Source organism: Thamnophis sirtalis, unplaced genomic scaffold (genome assembly GCF_051295495.1).
Source record: "Thamnophis sirtalis isolate CommonGarterSnake01/CBP01778 unplaced genomic scaffold, rThaSir2_p1.2 scaffold_9, whole genome shotgun sequence".
Classification (NCBI taxonomy): domain Eukaryota; kingdom Metazoa; phylum Chordata; class Lepidosauria; order Squamata; family Natricidae; genus Thamnophis; species Thamnophis sirtalis.
This window is the reverse complement of record NW_028261389.1, coordinates 41,773,593-41,800,703: the sequence shown is the minus strand read 5'-3', so window position 1 is coordinate 41,800,703 and position 27,111 is coordinate 41,773,593. Positions and strand designations below refer to the sequence as shown.

Genomic DNA, 27,111 nt, shown 5'->3' with positions numbered 1-27,111 from the left:
ATTGTTCTGAGATTCAAGTAGAAGAGTGAAAGAAGGAAAGAAAATTTGGAAGGAAAATATATGTTAATGTATTTTCACTTAACTTAGTGAGATATTGCTGCTGTTTTGACCTGGGCTTCTTGATACAGTAAAATGCACACGATTAAGTCCAAAAACCCTCTTTTATTGCAAAGGCTGTGAATTATATTCATTCACAGTCCATAATGAGTTCCAAATAGTAGTAAAGAGTTCTACAGCAGGCTGCCAAAGTCCTTCGGAATAAGGCTGATAAGCACCCATCCTTATCTTCTTTGAAAATGCTGCCAAAGACTTAATTGGCAATTAGCTTGGCAAGGCCACATGGAGCAAAGAGTCCAAATGTATTTTCAGAAGGTAAATTGACCAGCATGAACCAAGTTGCTTCCTGCAAAGGCTCATGGGAGGGGCCAATCACCTTCAAATCTTACTCCTGAGTCATCCCTTCTGTTTTAACTGTTCTTGCCTTCTGGAAACTCTGCGCATGTGTGCACTGGGAAGAGGGGGAGCTTGTGCCTCTGCCTCGCTGCTGTCCAACTTTGGAGGCTCCGGAGGCAGCACATAACTCCCAGATAGTCCTAGACCCCTCTCTGCCTCCAACGCAGAGCCCTTGGACTCCAGGACTGTCCCATGTTTCTCCCCAACCTCCTCGCTGTCCGACTCTATTGTGAGCTCTGCAGGCCTCCAGTAGACCACAATAGTTGCTATCATTTGCAAGATTTGTGACAGAACAAAAAAAACTCATACCATTAGGTGATCCTCCAAGGTTTTGGCAAATTAAACTTTATGAATTTACTCTTATATAATTTGGGAGTTTTATATATATCTGAAAAAGAAGAGACAAGAAATTATGCCAGGATGACCACTGATGCTACAGTACATTGCCATGCTTTATGTGATGGCTCCCAAAACCTTTCCTGCTGGTATAGTGGTCCATGTAAGGAGATTGGGAACCACTAATTGCAAATTACATTGTAGGTCTTGACCAGCAAATACTTTGACTATGTTTTTAATATGACTATGTTATATATTGCAGTATTAAAGAAGATTAATGTGGAAATTTCATTAAATATTTTTTCAAAAAATTCTTTTCTTTTCCTGTGTACTTTAAGAGTATATGGGAGGTCCACTACTTCTGCTTGCTTGTGGCAGGGCAGGAGGCCGTATGGCATGTCAGTGCTGCCACCACAAGGCAGGGTGTGGAGCTGCCCCACACACTGGCTTACATTAGGGCTCCAGACCATCCAGAACTCAACACCTGCCCTGCCTTACTTTCATGGCACCAACACATTGCTCGGCCTCCTGTTCCATTGCCGCTGTGTCATAAAACAGAAGAAATGGGCTGGCAAGGTCCTGTTATGTGAGTGCAAGGCAGGTGTGGGGACATGGGTGGCCTGGCTGTGGGGGCCCTGAGGTAAGCCAGTGTCAGGCATGTGGGGCACCTTCACCCTCGCCTCATGACTGCAGCACTACAAGCACCCAGATGGAATGGGCAGCTGGCTGGCAGCACAGACACTTATGTAGGGCTTATTTTGTTGGTAGGGCTTATATTAGGTGCACACATGGTAGGGCTTGTTTTCAAGATAGGTCTTATTTTTGGGAAAACATGGTAACTCTTATTAAAATGAAGAAATGTAAATTCACAACTCTAACTTGTAAATTAGTAGTCTTCATGCTACCATTCCTGAAAAAATAAATTTAACAGATGAATTTACAGAAAAACTGATTATTTAGCTAAAAAACTTTTTGGAATACATGAATGTGCCCCATCATGCATAAGTAATCACTAAAATGCTTGACATTTTAACTAATGCATTAATGACCGGGATCTTCCCCCAGGCAATAGGAACAGGAAATTAAAGCAGCCCTGTTGCTGGATCTATTGTTTGATCTGTATGGATTAATATCATATTTTTAGACATGGACATACATTAAGTTACATATTATCATCATTCATAATTTAGAAATTGTTTTGCATCATACTTTGATGGTTTAATCCTTTGTGTATTGCCTAGTCACACATTGTAAAATTGATGGATATGAATAAATAAATAGATGGCTTGTTTATAAAGAAAGTCAACAATGGAAAACTTTCATTTTAGTAGGCAATCAGAAAGCCCTTTTAGCCCTGTCAGTTTTAAACTTAATTTCTATCTCAATGGTGCATATTATTACGAACAATTGTTCATTTGAATAACAAAGCTAGTTTCTATCTGAGTACTTATTTACAAGTGGGTTTTCTTTCCAGATATTCCTCTTTTTTCTTTAGACGCAAGGAGATATTTATCATCCAGTAAGTTACTGCATGGCTGAAGATTCAATGTGTGGTTTCCAGTGTGATGTGTTCACTTGTGTGAGCCTAGGTTATGCTGATTTTTATTTGAAATAATACTTATCTTAGCACTTCAGATTAATTTTGCAAGTTCACTAGTTATGATATTGGTTTTCGTATCTTGCAGAAACAATGCAGGGTTTTTCCTGATGACATAAAAAATCTATTTAATCATTATTAGTGCTATAACATCATATGCATGTTTCAGCATAATATCCTATATCTCGCCTCCCCGCCCGCTCTTTCCCCAAGATATGATGTTTGGTACCCTGCCTTGGATAAATCAATTTGCTGTTTTATAACTACTGCAACAATTGAAAGCGTATAATGCAACAAAAAGAGCCTTCAGGAAATAAATAATATATAAGTCAAAGGCTCACACTATGACAAAAATAACTATGACAGAAGAGGAAGCATTGTTTGTATGTATTTTTGTTGTTGTTGTTGTTAAAGCACTATAAACAAAATCACATAGTGGAGACTCAGACATATCCTGAAGCAATAATTAATTTGTTGCAAAATGTGAAAATATCATCTAAAAAGGCTTTCTAAGTAGATCCCAAATACTTTATTTCTACTGAAGCTATAGAAAAATTGGATCAAATGTCATATACAGTATATTTCAAGTTTAGCAAACCTGGATTGACCAGTGACCAAAGCATCTTTTAGTTTAATTCTCATTTACTCCAGTTTTCCTATTAGAAATAAAACAAATTCTAGATGATATTGTGACTAATGATAATCAAGATTCAGAATGTCACAATGCAATTTTCCAAATTTTCTAATCTCTACCCCAAACCACCCAAACGATGCCCTCGACGTGATGTCCCGATGCCTGGAAGCTGTGCGGATCTGGATGGGGGGAACAGGCTCAAGCTCAATCCCTCCAAGACTGAGTGGCTGTGGTTTCCATCATCCCAATTTGTGCATCTTGTTCCATCTTTGATGATAGGGGGGGAAACTTTACCCCCCTCAGAGAGGGCCCACAATCTGGGAGTCCTCCTGGATATGCGGCTTAGTTTAGAAGAACACCTGACGGCCGTGATCAGGGGGGCCTTTTACCAGGTTCGCCTGTTACATCAGTTGGGCCCTTTTCTGGATCAGGATGCTCTGTGCACAGTCACTCATGCCCTCGTCCTTTCTTGCCTAGACTACTGTAACACTCTCTACATGGAGCTGCCCTTGAAGAGCACCAGAGGCTTCAGCTGGTCCAGAATACGGCCGTGCAGGTTATCATGGGGGTACCTAGGTGCTCCCATGTTATACCCCTTTTAGGTGGCCTGCACTGGTTGCCTGTTGTCTTCCAGGTGCAATTCAAGGTACTAATTATGACCTTTAAAGCACTCCATGGCTTAGGCCCAGGGTACCTGCGAGACCACCTACTGCCACCGGTAGCCTCCCACCGTCCAGTGCGATCCCACAGAGGTGGCCTCCTCAGGGTGCCGTCAGCCAGACAGTGTCGGCTAGCAACCCCCAGGGGAGAGCCTTCCCTGTGGGAGCGCCTTCCCTCTGGAATGAGCTGCCCCTGAGCTTTGCATAATCCTCGACCTCTGGTCCTTCCGACGTGCCCTAAAAAGTTGGCTTTTCCAGCAAGCCGGCCTGGCCTGAATAGAATAAAATATAGGATTAATTTGGTTGTTAATTTTAATTTAATTTTTAAAATTTTATTGTAAATATCAATTGGGTTTTTTTTGGATACTTTATTTAATGTCCCTTTTAATTTTTGTAATATGTGTTTTCTTTTATGTTGTACGCCGCCGTGAGTCCTTGGGAGAAGGACGGCATATAAATCCAATAAAATAAAATAAATAAATAAATAAATAAATAAATAAATAAATAAATAAATAATTTGCAATTTTAGATTTCCCCAAATCAAAAATTCTAATCTTCTTTACAGAAATTTCCTAATCACAGGAGCATCCAGGATAATCCTGGCTAACCAGATAAACCTATTCTAGCAATCATCACAACCACAAATTCATAGGGTTGGAGAACAAATGTCATATAGACTTATGCTCAAATGTCATTGTCAATGTCAATGAAAATATGTTAGAAGGAAGGAGATGGGGACTGCCATTTTCATGCAGACATGATTTCATTCCTAGTGGAGACATTTTTAAGGAGCTTTTAACAATCTGTTTTAAAAAATATAATAGCAGAACTCTGAGTTTAAGTATACTACTTCAGAAACTAAACTGGAAAAACTATAAAACTATAATTTCCATACAATTTTTGAACCCCGTGTATTTATATGTATTTTCTTCTTGTTTATAAGATGCATAAGGTAACAACTCTGTTGATTTCCTTCTTGCAGACAAATCATTTATTTAATATAATGTATAATGTATAATGTTACAGAGTTTCATTACTTCATTTCAAGACAGAGGCAGGCAATCCAGAGTGAAAGACTAGGCTAAATGCTTATATTTTTATTTGTTTGCTTTGGTCTTTTCTTGTTTTGAATTTGACAGCAGCTAATGACTGTAATAAATTGGTTACAAAATTACAAATGAACAAATTCAAGATTATTCTATTAGCATTACTTTACATTATTAACACGAGTGTTTTCAAAATTATTCTTTTGAATTGCAAAAAGCTTGTAAAGTGCCGAGATCATTCACAAATGATCAGTGGACCCTACTTATTTAAATATCTTAGATTGCTACGAAATAGTTTAAGATCTGAATGGTGGGAATGAAAATATATATATAAAGATTTTCAGTAAGGAATAATTATTCTATATTATTCTTAAAGAGATAGACCAATGAAGATCTTAATTAACTTGTTAATAACATTTCCATTGCTATTCCTAGCAAGTACTCATGTTGCTTATGAGTTAAGCCTTTAGTCTACATATTCATTTCTGTGGGGTCTTTTGAACAAGATATAATTCCCAACAGTTTTTAAGTGATTGACCCAGAGAGTAGTGCCGGTCACCATTACCAACATAAATAAATGGCTTCTGTTGATTCTATATCTAGACAAATAACTTGAATCTGAGCAGGGTAGAAAATCATACTAGAAGTGAAACTGAGCCTAGGCTCCAAGGCTCCATCTATCTTTCAAGATGCGATTAATATTGCAAGGTCTGATAAACTGTTGTTGTATATAGGATAGCTTTGATGATCCAAATGTTTTCCCAAAACTTGATGGGAGGCTTGTGGGCTAAAGTAGTTTGATTTCCTGCACAAAGCTGAAACATCTTGCAGTTTTGTTGTTTGCAGTTATGTTACAATGTCAGCATTGGGTGAACTGGATGGTTGAAAATAAATCATCTGCAGAATATTTTCCTTGATTCTGTAACTCAAGCTTTTCTAAGATAAAGTATACTAGATAACCATTAAGGCCAGAAGAATCAGGTTGAACAAAGCTTCTGTAAATCTTATTACTGAGTGCTTAGCATTTCTTTTACTCAGTGCATCTGTAATCATTATATAATATATTTACTCAATATAACTTAATCCCATTCTAACTTCCTATAGAACCTGATAGTCTTAATCATATATCATTTATTGATATATATTAAAGTTTTTAGTGTTTGGGTGCCAATCCAGTTCCATAATATTTTTTCTGTTTAAGCAAGAGCTTCCTCTTTTAGTAGTTGGCAGGTACTGATTGTCTATTGGAAAGCAGAATGAGCATTCAGTGATTAGTATTTTTAAATAAATAGCTCTAGTGCAAAGGTTCATGCTCTTATCCTTGGTGAACCTGATCCAGAAATGAGACGGAAGCTTATTCCCATGCAAGTGGTTCATGGTTATATTAAATTACATTTGTCATAATTTGATATTTTATTATACTGTGTTGAAATTTTACATAAATTTCCAAGGGACAAAAACCCATCTTAATACAGTTGTCCATATTGTCCAGATCAAGTGGGCAATAACACAGGGTGATATAGGAATAAATCCAAGTCTCTTTCATAAGATTGTCTAATAGAAAGAAGTGTTAGTTATATTTCAAAAATCTTAATCTACAAATCTTTCAGTAATTCAGACTGTAATCCTATACATAAACTCTATTCAATGCAGTTCCAAGTGAAAGCCACATATAATGCAATTCTTGAAATATTTCATTTTCATAACCCAGAATAACTATATTCATAATGCCTAAGCATTGTATCAAAGAAGAATAAAAGATCTAGGTTTATATAAGATGCAACTGTGTATCTGACTCATCAGTAAGTGGTATGCTTACAGTCATGCCCACACCATTTCCTGGTTGGATTACTGCTCTATGCAGGGCAGTCCTTGAATACTATCCAGAAACTACATCCGATCCAGAATGTGGCAGCATGTATAGTTCTGGCCCTCCACAGCAGTACTGGACAAGCTGCAGTGGGCCTCCAATTTATTTCTAGGTGCAATTCAAGATGCTCGTTATCACTTTTAAATTCCCAAAGTAACATGGAACTTGCAGGAATGACTGTTCCTCATTAGTGGCTCATTATGCTCCATTCTAAGTCCTATGCCATTTATCCTCTGATAACAAGATCCAAAGTGAAATATATGCAGCTCTTTTTATACTTTAGAGAAACAACCTAAAAGAAAAACAGAAATGCTTGTATGCTTAATACACTTCCATGCACAACACTTTAGTCATTCCATGTGCACACTTAGTAAAAAAATAGATCCTCCTCCTGAAAGTCTTAAAATCATCTACTGAATTAGGTTATGTAATTAGGAAATTCTTAAGCATTACAATGTGTGAATATAATTTTTAGCAAAATTGGCACTATTTCATTGCTACTATGTCTTTTATGCTTTCCCTTTTCAATTTATATGATGATTATAGTGGTACCTTGGTACTCATCATTAATTGGTTCCCAGAAGCAAAATGAGTACCAAAAAATAAGTACCAAACATATTTTTCCCATATGGAATAATGTAGTGAATCACAAGGCAGCTGACACTGACAAGTTCTAGTATGTGCATCATACTGGAATTAGGACATCATACAGACATCATACTAGAATTCTTTTAGTGAAACATAGAGATTAATAAAGTGTAGAACTTAGAAACACTCTCTGAATGACTTGGTTAGAGAAGAGTAACTAAATTGTGAAAAATGTACCCCACCTACAATAGGGATAGTGTAGCTTGGGGCTGATTGAGGCTAAATAACCTCACATACCACACTATACCACTCACAAAACCCAAGACAGTTAATGTTAATTGTCTCTCCACCTTTAGCAGCCTTGCTACATTTCTTAAGCCAGTCTATCCCTTTTGTCTTGCAAAAAGAATTTAAAAGAATTTATATTGGCACCGTTCTCATAAAAATGAAATTTAAAGAACTTCTAAAAAGTGAATCATTCAAAAATATTTAATGTCATTTGAGGCCTGACTTCTAACTTTGGTAAGTCCAGAATCAATTTAGACTGCAAAAAGTTGCCTAACTCACAACTTACAGCTTCTTATTTAACACAATCTCTGTTACAGGTTGCTTAGTTATAGAAAATCCATCAGGTAAGTTGCGTTTTATACTGTGTCTAGTCTGATGATTTGAAATGTGTGATATATATTGGTATAGTTATTAGAAAAAGTTCCAAGCTGTGTATAAATCATAAAAGCATGACCAATTGCATGGTAACTGGAGAAATGCTTTCTCTCTCTCTGGGGTGAAGCCTGCATGTCTGTGTTTTAGCTTGGCAAGTAATATAGGGATATTTAACTCCTAGGGGTTTAAAAACCATGTCATTATGGGAATGAAGTCACTGCTATATTTTATGTATCTAAAGCCCTGCATTGTATAAAATGGTTTCTGTGTGACAAAAGAAGCATTATCTGCTGGATTTGAACTGAAGGGTGATTTTACAAATGTACATAAATATCAAAAGATTGCCTTTGGGAGTAATCACATTTGTAAAACAGTTTGTAGACAACAGTTGCAGGCTGTCAAATAAATAGTGTAAAATTTAAGATGGGATCCTGTTATTTAAAAAATGTTCCAAATGTAAAATAAGTCTTTTCTTTTTAATTGTTTTATGTGCATAAAAATGATAGGTTAACTTTCCAATAGAAATGTCTTTATTTAAAACCCCAAATTATCAATTTTCCTCTTTTATTTCAAGGCCAATAGGCAAGAAATGTTTTCTGCAACATGTTGAAGATCTGTGCACAAATAACAACATCAAGTTTCAGGAAGAATTTTTGGTATGTTATCAAACAGTTCTCACAACATGCAAAGTCTCCACTTGTTTCATGTGTCACATTTGATGTACTTTGATCATTAGTATTCAGTAAATAGTTCGGGCACATTTGATATTTTCACATGGATAGCAGTGTTATATACATATTACTTCTCATTCCATTTGATCAGAAGAGTTCATACACTCATCCTCCTTATTCTTGCTACAGAAATCTTTCCCTCACTGCTGCTTGCATTCAAACAAAAAATGCAAGCTATCCATTCTATATTCTCTTAAGAAATATTCCTTTTTAGCTGACTTCCTAACATCTGAATATATTCACAGTATGCAGCATAAATAATTCAAGTTAAATCTTTAATATGTCGTACTCCAGCATAAGCATACATGAAGTCTTGTGGATCAAACTCTATTGTCCTCGAAGGCAGTGGGATTCTTTCTAAAGATCTGCTGGGAAACGAAAGCCTTGTAGCAATTGGTTGACCACTGCTGAGCTAGATTGGCAGGACATTGATTATATTGCAGTAAATGCTGGGCTGAAAATTTCTTCCAAATCTTGTTATTCCCATTCAGTTTATTTTTTTAAAAAAAATCAGTTCATCCTCCCTCTCTCCCTTCTTTCCTTTAAGTTTTACAGTTCTTAACACCTATTTTGAGGTTGCTCTGTCACCCATATCCATCTATAATTTTCCCTCAAGCAGCCTGAAGACTCCTTGACTTTGTGCTTTAATTAAATATCAGAGGAACTGAAATTTGAAAATTGATTTAGATCAAGAAATGTGGGCAGCTTGAAAACTGCAGAGGGAAATATAATAATAAACTACAACTACCTCCTCCACTATAACTTAATAAAGGATTTGCTAATTCTAAGGCAACATGAAAATGAGGTAAAAGGTCTGGTGTATCTTGATACAGATGAAAATCATTGTGAAAAAGGAAAATATATTTTGGCACAGTATTAATTGGAAGTGTTCATACTACTATACTTCCTGTGTACTTTTTTTTTTTTGCTGAAAACAAGAGTAACCTAAAAGTCATAGCAACATATATATTATTTTATAGGAACTCCCCAAGTTTCTTCCAGATCTTGCATTAACTGATGCCGATCTTCCTTGGAACAAATCTAAAAATCGTTTTCCAAACATCAAACCATGTACGTAGTTGTTTTACTAATTATATTTTTCTGAAATTAATTTTTAAATACTGCCATGTCAAAATTGCTTATATCTTTTTGATTATACAATCTGATGGAGAAAGCCATTTCTTTACTTATTTTCTAAAGAAAAATATTTGTGTAGAAATCCCAGAATTTTATTTTTTTATGAAGTAGATGAGAGATGTGTGAATTTATTGTGTCTTCCATTGTACTATCATCTCTGCAACAGTCTATTATAGCTCAAGTAAAGGGGATAATAAAGGAAGTCCTCCCATGGGACTTTCTCAGATTAGGCAGGCGGAGAGTCTGTGGATTAGTAAAGAGATCTGAAGCAGCAGATTGTGCACTGCAGTTGCAGAACAGGAAATAATACAGCCTCCTGGTTTCTTAGCTTTGTAATATAATCCATCCTAATTATTCTTCTTGGGCTGTGTACTCTGGAGTAAAATAAAGTTATCTAAAAGTGCTGGATCCATCTCTGGATGTGCTCACTTTTTCTTTGGAACATGATGATGCTTTCTTAAGATACTTGTAAATGTGGTATGTAGCTGATCCAGGAAAGATCTGAGTAAATATATAGAAATTTAGAAATCCAGGATAGATTTTATCACAGGAGTCAGGAGTCTGTCTCCCTCTGTAGTCAACACTGCTTCATTTTTCACTTATTAAGAAAAGAAATGCTATTATTATTTTAAGCATTAGCTGTGATGTGAGATGGGGACAATGCATTCTTTGGTTAATGTAGCCACATTCTGTGCTATTAAGTGTTGAGAACAGCTGCTCCTACTATCTGCTACTAGTTCAGGAAATATTCTGTGCTCAGGTTAACCTGAGCTAATATGCCTAAAGCAGTAGCAGAATGCATACTCAGAGTTTATCTCTTTTTGGACATATACTCAAAACTCTATTCTTCTATTGCATTATTTATTAGCATATGCATTCAGCCAAGATTCAATTTGATTTTGCAATTTAGTTTAACTATTCAAAATCAGTTTGAATTAATTTTGTTCAACGATTACATGAAATAAAAGTATCTTTATCCAAGTAGATCATCCCAAGGAATCGTGAGTTAGATTCAGATACCTGCTTTAATCCAATAATTGAATAGATTCAAATAGGTTATTTGATTGAATCTTCTTCTAATTAAATCTTTGTATAATTCTATTATTTCTGCCATTCCAGGATGCTTCATAGTAATATTCGTTAATATATGTTGCCTCGGATATGTTCTGTTGGAAACAAATAACATACTCAATTTTGAATGTGTTAAGGAGAACTAAATAGGGACATAGAGACATGTATATATAGATTTAATTTGAGATGGGAAAACCAGCACAGAATTCAATTTTCCTTCCCACAGGCCCATGTGTTTGTCTCTGTGTGTGCATGCACACACACACATGCACACACACATATCTTTTTCTTTCAGTGTGTGAAGAGACAAAAGTTGTAAATTAAAATGTTTATCTAAAAGTCTTCTTCGTTAATTGGTATATTGCTTGATTCTGTTAAACTCAACAATGGTTTTAATGGTTAAAAATAAAACTGAAATAAAAAATAAAATGCATATTATATATGCATATATGTAAAGAAATGTTTATAATTACAAGTTATTTCAAGTATGATGTTAGCCTATCATTAAATGTCATCTTTCCTAAAATGGTTTATCTGTATGTGCAAATATGCATATGTACATAGACTGTTATCTATCTATCTATCCATATATTCAATCACTGAAACTTTGGAAAGATGCTTTGATTTAATTTCTTTTGCACAGATAATAATAATCGAGTGAAGTTAATGCCTGATGCTTGTGTACCAGGATCTGATTATATTAATGCCAGCTATGTATCTGTAAGTTTATAACCATTTTAAATTGTAACTACATTTTTTTCCATGCCACTTGGTGATTTAGAAAGAAACATATTTTTATGGAAAAAATGCATGAATTTTCTTTTATTCTTTCTCTGTATTACAATATAGTTACAGACTAATTTCAATCATCCTCATCAGATTTTTATTTTATTCATTTGGTCCATATGGAAAACAAAAATAGCTTACTGTATACCTTGAATTATACTATAATTTATATTTCAGTTTTCAAGAAAATGTTCCATGATCGCCTGTTCCATCAGTTCACAGAATATTTTACTTCTGCTTTTAAACTCCAGTATGATTATCATATTTCAGCTAAACACCTAGACTAGTTGTCTGGTATATTTTAAGCTCTTGGAAGGCAAATCCTTCACTTTAAGCTAGGAGCAGACGACTCTGGATGCATGCAGGAGAAAGATAATCATAATGGGATATACTGTGGAATTTGTTTTCTTTGTAAGATTCAATACTGCAAAGAATATGTGTGTAGAGAAATGCCTAATATTTATTTTAATTTTTTTCTTAGTTCCAAAAAATGTATTGTTGATTTTGGATTCAAAAGAACTAAATAACAAATTTCTAAATTTTAGTTTCTAACATATGTTGTGTTTTTAGCATCAATTTTTCTGCAACAAAAGAGAATGTATGTGGCTGAGCATTGAACTATGAAGTTTTTGGTATTCCTTGAGTTTTAATTGTTTGCTTGCAGATGTTTATTATATAGATTTGTAGATTTGTAGATTTTAATAGCATTTATAGGCCGCCCTTTTCCCTGAGGGGACTCAGGGCGGCTTACAATAATAAAGGAAGGGGAGTGAAGACAAAACATAAAAAGAAATGTGCAATAACTGAAAAATACTAAAAACACAACATTCTCTCAGCATTCGGGAGGGGCGGAAGAGTTTATCCCCAGGCCTGACGGGCTAGCCAGATCTTGAGGGCTGTACGGAAGGCCTGGACTGTGGTCAGGGTGCGAATCTCCACGGGGAGATTGTTCCATAGCGTCGGAGCAGCAACTGAGAAGGCTCTCCTCCAGGTAGTCGCCAGTCGGCACTGACTGGCGGATGGAATACGGAGGAGGCCCGCTCTATGCGATCTGATGGGACGCAGGGAGGTTATTGGCAGAAGGCGGTCTCTCAAATAGTCAGATCCACTACCATGGAGCGCTTTATGGGTGGTAAGTAAGACCTTGAATTGCACCCGGAGATCCACAGGCAGCCAGCGCAGCTCGCGGAGGATAGGTGTTATGTGGGCGAACCGAGGTGCGCCCACAATCACTCGCGTGGCCGCGTTCTGTACTAGCTGAAGTCTCCGGGTGCTCTTCAAGGGCAGCCCCATGTAGAGCACGTTGCAGTATTCCAGCTTAGAGATCACAAGGGCTCGAGTGACTGTCGTGAGAGCCTCCCGATTCAGGTAGGGCCGCAACTGGCGCACCAGGCGAACCTGGGCAAATGCCCCCCTGGTCACAGCCGATAGATGGTGATCAAAACTCAGCTGTGGATCCAGGAGGACTCCCAAGTTGCGGACCCTATCTGAGGGGTATAAATTTTGTCCCCCCAGCCTGATTGATGGTACGGTGGTCAAATTATTGGGAGGAAAACACAACAGCCACTCGGTCTTGTCTGGGTTGAGCACCAGTTTGTTTGCTCTCATCCAGTCTTTAACAGCTTCCAGACCCTGTTCCATCACGTCCACCGCTTCATTGAGTTGGCACGGGGCGGACAGATACAGTTGAGTATCGTCCGCATATTGGTGATACTTTATCCCGTGCCTCCGAATGATCTCCGAATGATATAACTAGTACCATTAGTGCCTTACACTTTAGAACTGAAATCTACAGGATTGGACCAGCTGTTATGCTCTGTCCTTAACCAACACAATATTTTGAGAATTTGGAAGCTACATTCTCAAGTAAAAATCTCTAGATACTTATAGGTCAAGTGGTTCACAATTATCTGTGAGCTACTAGTTTTACAATTATGAAACAGATAATACAATACAATAGCAGAGTTGGAAGGGACCTTGGAGGTCTTCCAGTCCAACTCTCTGCCCAGGCAGGAAACCCTACACCACTTCAGACAAATGGCTATCCAACATCTTCTCAAAGACTTCCAGTATTGGAGCATTCACAACTTCTGGAGGCAAGCTGTTCCACTGATTAATTGTTCTAACTGTCAGGAAATTTCTCCTCAGTTCTAAGTTGCTTCTCTCCTTGAGTAGTTTCCACCCATTGCTTCTTGTCCTGCCTTCAGGTGCTTTGGATAATAGTTTGACTCCCTCTTCTTTGTGGCAACCCCTGAGATATTGGAACACTGCTATCATGTCTCCCCTAGTCCTTCTTTTCATTAAACTAGACATACCCAGTTCCTGCAACCATTCCTCATATGTTTTAGTCTCCAGATAGCAAGGAAAAGTAATATTAATATTTACTACTTGATGAATTCAACTTATGGATGCAAAATATTTGCTTGCCTTGGTTTGTTGTTTGTTGTTGAAAACCACAGTTTTAAATAACATGCCATACAAAATGGACGCCAGTCACTAATGTAGCTTATCAGAGTGCAAACCTTATACACAAAGCAAGATGTGAAGAATCAGGAACCATTCCTCAGTCTGTGTTCCTGTGTGCTGGGGGGGAGGGGGGAGAAAACTTCATGGAATATTATATATTTACTTTTAAATGATATAATGTGTAAAAGGAAATGCTATATATTTGAAAACATATCAAATTAAGAAACAAACTGACTTGTGAATGTAGCAATTCTACCTATCTTTTTACTAAAATCATATTATTTTCTATATTTCTTTGATGTAGCAAATGGTAAAATTTAAGATATCTCTTTTGTTTTGTTTTATTACAATAGTGATTATTTCTTCTGTTTTGGAGGTTGAGCTTTTTGCCATTTGATTGTTCTAAAAAAATCTGCATTCTGTTACATCTAATAGTTTGTAGCTCCACCTTAAACAAATAGAACATTTAATATGAAATACAATCAATAATTGTATAATTATTACCTAATAAAGTACTCAATTTTATACAGCAGACATATTTTACAACCAAGCCAAATTTTAGTATATGCCATACATTTTCTATCAAAGCGAGTTTATATCAGAAAAAGATGTTAAAAATTAAGTATTACATATATTTCAATTTTTACCCAAAGTTCAATTTCCCCTAATTGGTAAATTGGTTTTGTCCCCATTGTTACAAAATTTCAAGTAATGTTACATCTCTAATTTTACCATGGTGATTTTCTATGCAAGCTTTGTAGAAATGTAATTTTCAAAAATCCCATTAAGGAAAGAAGGCAAATCTATTATAGAACATAACATTTGAAGAGACAGGCGTTTTGCAATATGTTACATTTTGCAATATGTTACAGATTTTGGGGAGGGGGTTGTGTCAAAAGCATCAACGTGCTTCTGTGGAAAAGAATTTGCCAGTGATATCATTGTTGCCTGGGGGATGCCCAGGTAGGGGTTCCTTTCATGTCCCTGTGAAGTTGCCCACCAAAGTGGCAGATGGAGATGGAGCGTCTGATGTGACCTTACCCCACCCCACAGCAGCAACAAGTTTTGAACAGGAGCCTGCTGATGGGCAATGCAGCATTCTAACCTCGGGAACCACCACGGTCCTTAGATTTTAGATGTTTAATATCTAATCATCACCATTTTCTAAACTATATATATAGAAATCCAAGGAATGTAGACCAGTTAATTAATAGCTATTAGAAATATGTATTGTATTCAGGGAGTATTCAAGAAGAGTAACTTTTAATATCTACATGCAAGAAGACATGTTCAATATTTTACTGAATATATAGCTTAATATGATCTTTCCTCTCTTTTTTCTTTAGCAATATGTACTAAGTTTCATTTTTACTTTAGGGCTATTTATGTCCAAATGAATTTATTGCTACTCAAGGACCATTACCAGGCACAGTGGGAGATTTCTGGAGAATGGTATGGGAAACAAGAGCAAAAACTGTTGTTATGCTAACTCAGTGTTATGAAAAAGGGCGGGTAAGTTACCAATATATGGGTTAAGAATGCATTTGAAGACTCACTATTATCATACATTCATTAAAATAATGATATGATTTTATAAGACATCATATTGCACCCTGATTGCAGATAAGATGTCATCAATATTGGCCTGAAGATAACATTCCAGTTACCTTCTTTGGAGATATAGTGATTACTAAATTAGTGGAAGATGTTCAAATAGATTGGACCACCAGGGATCTAAAAATTGAAAAGGTAGGAATAGATTTTATTTAAACTCCCATATATTCTGTGAAAATTATAATCTCCAGCTGTAATGTCTGACAACACTTCCTTACTCTTGGGATCATTGTTTAAATTTCTTGATTAATATATCTTGGCTTTTATGATTCCCAATATTGTGATGTCATCAGATTATTTTCTGTAAAGTTAGAAAAGAATATTTAGATATTATTTTGCCTTATCCTGCTGTTGTACTATAGTAAAAAAAAGCCAGTATATTACAAAACAAATATGAGTGTTTATTTTCTGGGAAATTGAAATCCAAAGAACAAGTTATGAAAGTATATTCATCACTGTAATATTTTAATTTGTTGGCATTTCAAATCAAAGACAGAGCAAATCACTAGCATTACCAAGCACAGAGGATCATAACAAAGGGAGGAAATGTCCATTAAATTAAAATATCACTTAATAATGTGATGTCAAATTATGTTGAATTATATTGGCTGTGACTTTTACAGATGCTTTACAATGCCCAGTATGTCAGTTCAGTTGACAGTAACTTATGAACAATATTCAGAAATCTGATCTTTAAGAATCAGTAAACTAGGTGGCTTCATTTCTGTAATATTCCCAGTGATTCTATGATGTTATTGATTCTTGAATTCTGTATCAAGAGTCAATTGTAGTTTGTCCTATTAACAAAATCAAGACAATGAGGTACAAAATTAATGTTCCATTCCAAGTAGTAATTACTAGTTGAACTGCTTATCAGGCTGCTGTAAACAAACATTTTAGCCATTTAGGGGTACAATACATCTTAGATGCCTATCTTCTTAGGTAACAAATATCTTAATAGAGTGTCACCAAAAAAATCCAATTGTAGTTTATCCCAGTATGAAAGGCCTCTCAAAAGGTAACTAAATACTATTCTAACTAAAAAAAAGGTACTTTTCTTTGTATATCTTAACAGCATGGGGATTGTATGATGGTACGTCAGTGTAATTTTACTGCCTGGCCTGAACATGGAGTACCTGAAACAAGTGCATCATTAGTCCACTTTGCAAAGCTGGTCCGAGGCAGCCGATCACATGACAACACACCCATAATTGTTCACTGCAGGTAAGCAGATTTTTAACAGATCTCATCATGTTAAATAATGGGATTAGTTTATTAGAACAGAAGCAATGGACTGAATTCCAATACGGAGCACAGAATCTATGTATAGATTAAGAAGATTGACATTTGTGGTGAAACCTATTTAATATACAGCAACAGACATATTCAAGAGTTCAAGGTTTCAAGTGCATAAATCACAGATTGGTAATAGATGTATAATGAATTAGGTATAATACTGTAGTTACCATTATAGTAAAAATGTTAATATAGAATATAACATTTACCATAAATCTAGAATTGTATCTAAGTTAAAGAAAAGTTCCTTCTGTTTTGAGTACTGTATATATTATAGATAATACAACGAATTTATATGATGAAAAGTAACATATCTCCAATATAATACTTACCTAAGAATAATTATTTTGCAACAATATTTAATCAAACTGTAATCTGGTTCATTGTAGTCATGATTGTTTCCATTAAAAGTGCCAGATATTTCCATGTGTGTTTCCCCTCTACTTTTTATAGTGCTGGAGTTGGAAGAACAGGAGTTTATATTGCCCTTGACCATTTAATACAGCATATAAATGACCATGATTTTGTGGATGTCTATGGACTTGTAGCTGAACTAAGAAGTGAAAGGATGTGCATGGTACAGAATCTGGTAAGATGTTTTAAGATACATGCGGTAGCTCAGTTCTCAGATTGCAGATGATTTCTCAGAGTATAAGTAACTCTTGTTTTTCTCCTCCTTCTCCCTCCCTCCCTCCCTTACTCCCTTGGCATGGGGGAGAAATATTATGAGGTAGAATTATATACATATATCAATTTTGTTTGGAATCCACAATGTCACTGAGGTATGAAATAGATATTTATTTCTATTTGTATCCATCTTTGAAAGTCTTAATGTTTTTAATCCAGTGAAAAAAAGAAAAGCAAAAAGATAATGAAATAATGTTAACAACAATTGGTGACAGTAATGGTGTTCTTATGGTAGGGGAAGGAGCAAAGTAGCTCACATGGTTAGAACACTGGGTTGACAATTAGCAAGTCCATGTTCAAGACCCAAGTGCTGCGGTTTGTGACGGGATGAGCTTCGATCATTCTCTCTAGATCCTCTCTACCTAGCAGTTCGAAAGTGTGAAAACACAAATAGATGAAATAGGTGCCATTTTTGTGAGCACATTAACAGGGACATGAATGGAGCCCCCAATTAGGCATCCCCCGGGTGACGGTGATGTCATCGTCAGCCAATCCTTTCAATCCGGAAGCGCCTTAGGGGCTTCCGACACAAATGCGATGGTAGGAGAGCACTGAAAATAAAAGGAACCATTTATTGTTAAAGCCAGCACTTAATATAGATAGAGGCAGAGAGGCTTGACTGAAATATATATAGACTTTCCTCCCAACTTGCTAATGTCAGAAACAACACTCAAAATAATCATTTGTCAAAGTTGTATGTTCTTTGCATTAAGCACATCACAGAAGTAATGAATATGTTGCTTGAGGATTGTTCCTCATGTAAAGTGCATTACCTTTAGAAAATATATGTCTGGAGCAAACTTATATTAACTAGAAAGGTGAGAAACTTTGCTTCAGCCCTAAAATAATAAGCATTGGATCTTCTGAACCTGTAAGCCAATCAGAAGCCACCACTTTGACCTTTTTCTCTCTCTTTGTTTTAAGCATATGGGGGGGGGGTAAGTAGGAAACTGAGGACCTTTCCAATCTGAGGAATGTTCCAATCAATAAAGGTGCCTTGATTTAACTAAAGTCTCGTTCTTTGCTTGGTGGTGCTTGTTTGATGAATCCAGGAAAATCCTCTATGAATCCTGGATTCATAGATCACATTATGCAAAACAATACTAAACCCATGTTGCAAGATGATTGGACTTGATTCGGAATCCAAGAGGATGTGCTATGTTAAAATATATTAAAACATAGCACTGTTTCTTATAGCTCAAATCAGGCCCAACTAACTTACATGAGTACTTCCTTAAGGTTTAATGGGTTTGGCATAGTTTTATTTTTATTCACCTGGAAATTCAAATTGGGAGAACATTGTTATTATAATATACCTAGAGGAATGGTCTTCAAAATTTCAAAAACCAAAATAAAAATTTCTCCAAGAAGATTAATTTTTGTGAGACTCTGAGACATTATCTTATTTACATGTGAACACCATTGTGATAAAAACATGGTCCCCTCATCATGTCCCAGCCTCATCCTGTGTTCTTCTTCATTATATATCCCTTTGAAGAAGCTGCAATAAGACATGTGATCTGATTAGAATGGGTTTCAGAAGAACCACCAAATATGAATTAGTTGTAAGAATGTTGCTTTTTCTAAAAGTATGAGTATTAAATTCAAAAATTGCCTCAAAACAAGTTCAGGTTAGCAACAAAATATCTCTGAATAAAGCTTAACCACTTTAAATGTCATACTTTCTAGGCACAGTACATATTTTTACATCAGTGTGTTCTGGATTTGCTGACAATCAAGAACAACCAGCCTCTATGTTTTGTTAACTATTCAGTTTTGCAAAAGATGGATTCTTTGGATGCAATGGAAGGTATATAAATGTATTTTATCAAAATTATTTTTTGATTAAAAAATGGTAGAAAATTTATTTGTCACACATTTGAAAATTATGAGAAGCATTATTTATATTACTTTATTTGATGTTTTTGTTTTTAACTTTTTGAATAAAACCAAAGGCAATGAAACTCATGAAATTCTAGAGTTTTCTTCCTAACCTAATTTTTATTCAATCACATGGTTTTATTCTTGCTTTCTGTATCTTTTCCACAATATGAAGTCTATTGCCTTATCTTATCATTTTTTTTCTTCCTTCAAAAAACTGGGAGCAAAAGCTCTTCTAATAAATTTCTTTAAGTGACATCTTTATGATCTGATAATTTTTGGCCATGTTGTCCTTCATCAATATCCAGATTTCTACTGTTAAGATAATAAATTACCATATTTTTTTGCTCCATAAGATGACCATAACACGCACCTAGGTTTAGAGGAGGAAAACAAGAAAAAAAATATCTGCCTCTGCCTCCTAGCTTCCATCCAGTATTCATCTGGCAAGTGTTCTTACAGCAAACAGCCTGGCCAGCTGCCTCCGCTGGGGAACTCTGGAGCCTTTGCCGTTGAGCAGCTGATCGGTGGTTGAATTGGCCTCCTGGAATACTGCTAATTAGCTGTTCCAGGTGGCAGGGATCGCTGCCACCATTCAACGCTGCTGCCTGTCATCCATATTCACTCCATAAGACACACAAACATGTCCACTCACTTTGGGGAGGGGGTGCATCTTATGGAGTGAAAAATATGATATTTCATTGCACTATTCATGGAATTGTCCCCAGATGTATCTGTCAACTCCCAGACCTAATAAAAATACTTTGCCATTTGGACCCATGATTTTGCCCTTTTATCTTATTGGTGATCTATTGGATACAATTCTTGACTTAGTTCTACCAACCTCATTTTTCAGATTATCACCCTATTTTTCCTCTTTGCTTCATTTCTTGTATTTTTACTCAAAACACAAAATGTTTGTTACATGCCCTTTGATATCTTTTTATCACTAAGTACTTATGCATACTTTTGTTTTAATATAATAGAGCATATATTGGATATAGAGTATAGAATGTGTGTGTGTGTGTGTGTGTGTGTGTGTTTGTTTGTGTTAGAATATAAACCACAAGTTGAAAATAAGAAAACTACCTTGATGGTTATTTAAAAAAACATTAAGTAGTTTATTCTTCCATTGATAATGGAAGCATAAGAAATCCATGTAATATATTTTAAATACTTACTAAACCTTCTGTGTAATTTAAGATTAATATGTAGAAAGTTCAACCAGTGTTCTCTTTCTTTTTCAGGTGATGTGGAACTAGAGTGGGAAGAAACTACTATGTAAATACACAGATTAAAATGCATTCCATTTCAGGAAACATAGGCTTGTGTTCATGTTGATGTTGTTTCACAATAGGGGCCAAAATATATCCCCATCATACAAATGATTATAAACAAAAATATTTTTGTAGCAAAATAAAATTATAAAAGTTGTTTTGTATTCCATGTGCCTTCACAAATAATATAAATTATTAAATTATAATTTTGTACTGAGTAAAATCTGATTAGTATAATACAACTGTACACAATAAGAACAATCCAGCAATATACATTGCAGTAAAATACACATTGCAAGAGATTCTTAGTGGTTGTTCATTTATATTGTTTCTCTACTTTTTTCTAACAATAGCTAATGTAATATTGTAATCCATGATAAACTGCCATCATAATTATATTTTTCAGTGCTAATGAGTAATGTAAGGAACATGCATTTCATAAAAATAAGGTACCACTTATAGTTTCTACCAGTATTACCATATCACATGACTCAACTCTGGTTGGAAAAGAAAGTCTGTAAGTAACTAGGCACCATATCATAAAGCATTTAAAAAGATAAAACTAGTCACTTTGAATTGCTTCTGAAATTGGATTGGCAAGGCAGACTATTAATGGGCATTAAGAAGTACAATATGCTTGTGGGAAATAACTGCCAAGCTATGTTCTGAGCCTGAGTGACCTTCAAAAGCCTTATGTAGACCACATTGCATTAATCTAAACAAGTAGCAAAAGAAGAAGCTAAAGTGCTCTGGAACTTTAGAATTCAAACAGACACTCACCTACCCCAGACTTAACAATTGTTGATAAAGATCAAAAACTCTGAATTGTGGACATGACAGTATCTGACAGCAGAAGAGAAGAATAAGGAATAGAGAAAATCGCAAAATACAAAGACCTGCAAATAGAAGTAGAATAACTGGTAAAAGAAAGCAAAGACAGTACCAATACTGTCTGGGCAACTTGGGTACAATCCCAAAACATCTGGAACACCATTTGAAGACCATTGGCATTGACAAAATCACTATCAGTCAATTGCAAAAAGCAACTTTACTTGGAACAGCTTACATCCTGCAATGCTCATTTAATATTATTAAACAACAATAGCTGCCTAGCCCAGGTCCTAAGGAAGGCCAGATGCAGTCTAAATATCTGGATGACTGTGTGACCAGCCATAGCAATAATAATTCTACATAGTTTCAAAATTATAGCCAGATTTCTCAAATTCCCATGCATTCACAGAAAGAGACTTCAAAAAGATGTCATTCGTTTCTGGAAAAGGATAAGTTTAATTCAAGAGTATGCTTTACTCCTCTGAAATAGCCGCCTTTAAGGGCAGATAGCTTCCTTCCTCATGGTCTTCCAGGGGAAACCATGGCTATTCTGAAAAACCTTTGGGTAGAAATTGTTTCCACTTAGCTTTATATTCTCAGTTACTATTTTAATCATTTTATAGGTAGTCCTTAAGTTACGATGACTTCTTCGTACGGAGCTAAACAAGGGAGATTTATAACCAGTCTGCAAAATTTGGTGTTGCACCAAAACATGTGATTGCAATGTGGACACCCGATGCCCAGCTTCTATTTATAACATTAGAGCATTTTCCAATGTACCCTTCAGCTTCCAACCAGCAAAATCAATGGAAAGTTGGCAGGAAGTGAGAAATCACTTCTACTCCAGTCAGTTTTTCACCTGCCTGCACTGTACAGTACCTATCTGTGGCATTCCTGGTTTTTGCGGCACCTACATATCCCTATGCTCTGGGGCTCCTGTATACCAACCTGTACCACTCCACCCCTCACACTCCCTGATGCCTGCCCATGGTATTTGGTCACCACTCCATGATACCCCTATAAGTCTTGATCTGCTTGCCTGTGACCCCCACCTCTTCCTTAATAACCCATGCTGTCCTCGGGTTACCCCAGTAATAGAGGCTGCAGGATTACCATTCCTATGGGATTGGTCATGTGACATTATGTTTTACAGCTTCATTGCTTACCAATGGAAGTCCCAGTCCCAATTGTTGCTGTAACCCCAAGGGTACCTGCATTCTAATTTTATGTGCTGTTTTAATACATAAATTCTATAAACTGCCTAGGACTGGCAACTTTGAAGCAGTGAGTTAAAATCAATCAGTCAGTCAATAATTTAGCTAATTAATTTCAGGTATGCCTACATATGATATACCACTGAAAATAAGACTTATATAATATGAAATTATCTATTGTTCGATTTAGACTGAAAGGCTAATGTTCCTATTATTCTCTCATAAAATTACATGGACCCAGCCACTGCATTTCAACTCAGTTATCATCTCTGGTGGTTATAAAAACAAAAATGGAGTGCAACTACTAGGCACAGTCAGTCACTTGACCTTCTAGAACAGCGGTCCCCAAACTTTACGGCTTGGCGGCCCAGCTGAGGGGGTGGAGGGGGGAACAGGGCCATACAAGTGGCAACCCAGGGCATGTGCATGCGCACACCTCAACTTGCATGAGGAGCAGGTCAGCATGCATGTGCACACAGCTCGACTTGGGCGGGTTGACCTGCATGCACATGTGAAGATAGGTAGTATCTTATTCCTCCCCTTCTGTTGAGGGAGGGGTGTTTAATTCTAACATAGATGGATTCTTTTACCCCTCTTTCAAACCAATGGTCCTCTGTCCAAAATGTGGATTTTTCTGTCTTCAAAAGAGTGGTCTTTGTCTTTCAAACTTTAGCACATAGCACACAGACCCTGTCACAAAGAGCTCTGAACCCATTCTCCAACCTGATTTCTTCCAAAATCTTCAACCTCTGTTACTTCCATTTGTAATGCATACTGGAATTTATGAAAATTAAGGTCTATAACATCTGGAAGGTGCCATACTGTGGAAAACTAATTTATTTCCAAATAAACCAAATGCCATGTAAAGCATTCATATGTCCCAGGAACATACAGTTTAAATATAAAATTGTGTCCTTACAGCGCTAAATTGGGAGTGAAGGCTGTTATCTGCAGATGCAACAAATATATCTTGGTACAGGAAATGTGAATCACTGGAGTTGATGGTATCTAGAAAACTAGCATTTCTTTAAATATTTGCTTTTTTTTAAATGGGAATTGAAATATTATCTCATAATCCTGAACAGCTGAAAATTCACCCTCTGATTCTATGAATATTCTTCAGCTTTTATGCAGCACACGGTAACTTCTCATGAATAGTTGGGGTTTTGGACCAATATATGATAACCTGAGATTGTTGGGTTTGTTTTATGCTTTTAAATTCCTGTCATAACACAGGCTTCATATTTCAAACTCAGAATACTATTGTTAGGCAGGTTTGTAAACCATTAAGACACATTCACTATGAAATATGTGACATTATCCAGCCAAAAATAAATGCATCTTCTTTGTGCTTATTTCTCAATTGCTGGGGTGCACTATTAGTAAAAATGGATGCAGTGGCTCAGTGGCCAAGACTCTGAGCTTTTCAATCAGAAAGGTCAGCAGTTTGGTGGTTTGAATCCTTAGCACCGCATAATGGAGTCAGCTCCCATTACTTGTCCCAGCTTCTGCCAATTAAACAGTTCGAAAGCATGTACAAATGCAAGTAGAAAAATAGGGACCAACTTTGGTGGGAAGATAACAGGGTTCCGTGCGCCTTCAGCGTTTAGTCATGATGGCCACATGGCCACGGATATGTCTTTGGACAGCGCTGGCTTTTCGGCTTTGAAACAGAGATGAGCACCACCCCTTAGAGCCGGGAACAACTAGCTCATTACAGTACGTGAGAGGGGAACCTTTACCTTACTATTAGTAAAAATACCAGTGAAAGCAATATTCAGATATTCTGACAAATATGATGCTTAAAAGTTTCCCCATATCTCCTGAGCTGTCTGAGGGGAAGGGGGAAAATCCCAAAATCTGTTGAAGGCAGCCTTTGTGAATGGGATCCTGCTTCTTCTCTGTCTGTGGCAATTGTTATTTCTCTTCTTCTCCTGACCCATTCCTATTAACAGGGGAGAAAGTAGGCAGTTTTCTTTCCCTCTTCCACCTCATTAATATACATAGTTACAGGTAATCCAAAAGGTTGCTCAGTTTTTATTCAACTAATCTTAAGAAAGTAATTATACTGAAGGCATGGGGGAAAATTATTGCCATTGCTGTTTGCAAGCTATGATTAAATTTTAACATGTCTTATTGGAAAGTGAGAAAATGAAACTTTTCTCAATATGAGAGTTCTCATATTGATTCTCAATATTGATGATTCAGTTTTACTGTAATGTATGTTTTTGATTTTTTTTAAAGGCCGCCTTCTCAAAGTGCTGCTTGGGAAACCATATTTCAAATGGCCCTATAAAATGTTTATTGCAGGACAAAGTTATTTACTGTTTAAAGAAAAACATAACAGTATATTTGGCTTTTTGGTTATTTGTAGAAAAAAGAGGACTTACCTAGGTATGCTTCAGATTAAAAATGCTGTCCATTATCACAGTATGTGGGAAAAAAACAGATCTCCTGAAGCAAAAATGCATGAAGAACTTTTTTATGGAGACTAACTTAATTTTAAATTCACCTGTCAGTTTAATAGTATAAATTCTCTTTAATACAGAATATGAGGAAGAGGTGATGTCCGCAGCTGTTCATATCCTAAGTCTTTTTATGCAGCTCCTATTTCATTGTGCTCAGAGAAAACACGTGTTCTTCATTTATTATGCATCTACATTCAAGTATCTGATAAATTTCTTAGGGATATTTTTTTTTAACATATGTGATATATCACATTAGTTGCAATTGATATAGATTTTCAGAATCAAATATTACTAACCTTGTGGTTCCAGGAAATGTGTTTTACTTTGATAACCCTTGTCAAGTTTCCTGATACTTGACCAATTTGACTTAGAATGATTGATTTTCTGTTTGCATATGAATGGATAGAAACATATATCATTAAAAAGCTGTTAGTTAGCGCATGTTTAAACTTCCTCTAGGTCCCTTCAGAATCCAGTTTTTAATAATGTGAAGTATTCTTAAAGTTCTCTGGGTGATAATCAAATGTTTGTGAATGTTCATATAGATACTATTGAAAATTCGGCGGTCTTCCCCTGCCCAGTTCAGATTAATGTCTCAAACAGCAATTGAACTTCTTGGTTTTTTCCCCCTTTAGCTTCTCATCCAATAAGCCACCTGGACATTTGAGAATCTCCATGGATATTTAACTCACATTACCTATTCTAGACAGATATCAGAAGACATATGCCCGATTTATTTTTTTTAAAAACACACACAATTTGATGTCCATTGGACAACAGCATTTAATCTTTATCCTTGATAAAGATTAAATACTATTATTAAAAATAAGTACAATAGTTATTTCAAATTCTTGTCAAATTGTTTCAAATTCTCTAGTTTATTTTACATCATATTCAGGCCTTATACACAGTGATAATAACTGACAGTGACAACTGATTGATGGCGGGAACAATTAATCAATGAAATGGCTTACCTCTGGAAGTTGTGGATGCTCCATCACTGAAGGTTTTCAAGAAGAGACTGAGCAGCCATTCAGAATAATATAGGGTCGGATTTGGCAGGAAGTGCTCCAGCTGGACAGACATGGAAGATGTGGGCTCCTAAGGGTCTCACACGAACCCTGCCTGACAAACCATCTCTGAAGATACTTTTGAATCAGAACTCCCACTGGTGGTGGGGGAGAAGAAGGACATTATCTCATCAGACCCTGAGAGAAGCCACTGATCTCTCGTGGGTTAGAGATTTGCCTATGAATCGGAGTCGGGGTGGCAGCCTTCATGGCTGACAAGATGCTGGTTTTTTTTGTCAAAATAAGTTTGGAACAGGCGAAGACCGTGAGAGATAAAAGACCTGGTAAGATAATTTATCTAACCCACAACTATAAATTAAAACTGGAAAAGGCAAAGAAATTTTGAGAACATAAATAATACTGAGGGTCAGATCGGGACTTTTTTTTCTTAAAAGAAAAGCAAGAAAGGAAGGTGGAGGGTTGTAACCCCCTGGAAGTTCTTTGTCTGAGCTTTCGAATAGAAGAACAGAAAGCAGAGCAGCTACAAACCCATATAATTATAAACATTAAATTTGGTTTTGAATCTTAAACAGAAACCAATATTTTTACTTTGTTTGAATTCCTTCCAGCTAAAATAATCAAGAAAAAAAGCATGTCTTCTTCTGAACTCACTCAATATAAACTCTAATTTGGTCTCGGATATCAAATAGAAACTAAATATTTTGATCTCTTTTTCTCTGATAATGGATAACGTAATCTTGACTGTGTGAGAAGTTTTAACTAATCAACTACCATA

At 36.1% G+C, this 27,111-nt stretch overlaps 1 protein-coding gene across 1 annotated transcript in view; it reads left to right on the top strand.

The window, feature by feature from the left end:
* The window catches only part of PTPRQ (protein tyrosine phosphatase receptor type Q), a 113,062-nt gene extending 92,042 nt beyond the window's left edge, over nt 1–21,020 (top strand). The window contains exons 54-63 of the mRNA XM_087723397.1: nt 7,789–7,815; nt 8,421–8,502; nt 9,558–9,648; nt 11,429–11,505; nt 15,415–15,549; nt 15,661–15,786; nt 16,727–16,875; nt 17,401–17,536; nt 19,324–19,444; nt 20,763–21,020. Of these exons, the coding sequence (XP_087579523.1) occupies nt 7,789–7,815; nt 8,421–8,502; nt 9,558–9,648; nt 11,429–11,505; nt 15,415–15,549; nt 15,661–15,786; nt 16,727–16,875; nt 17,401–17,536; nt 19,324–19,444; nt 20,763–20,800 (982 nt within the window). The 3' untranslated portion in view covers nt 20,801–21,020. The remainder of the gene's footprint in view (nt 1–7,788; nt 7,816–8,420; nt 8,503–9,557; nt 9,649–11,428; nt 11,506–15,414; nt 15,550–15,660; nt 15,787–16,726; nt 16,876–17,400; nt 17,537–19,323; nt 19,445–20,762) is intronic.
* The last annotated feature ends 6,091 nt before the right edge of the window (nt 21,021–27,111 follow it).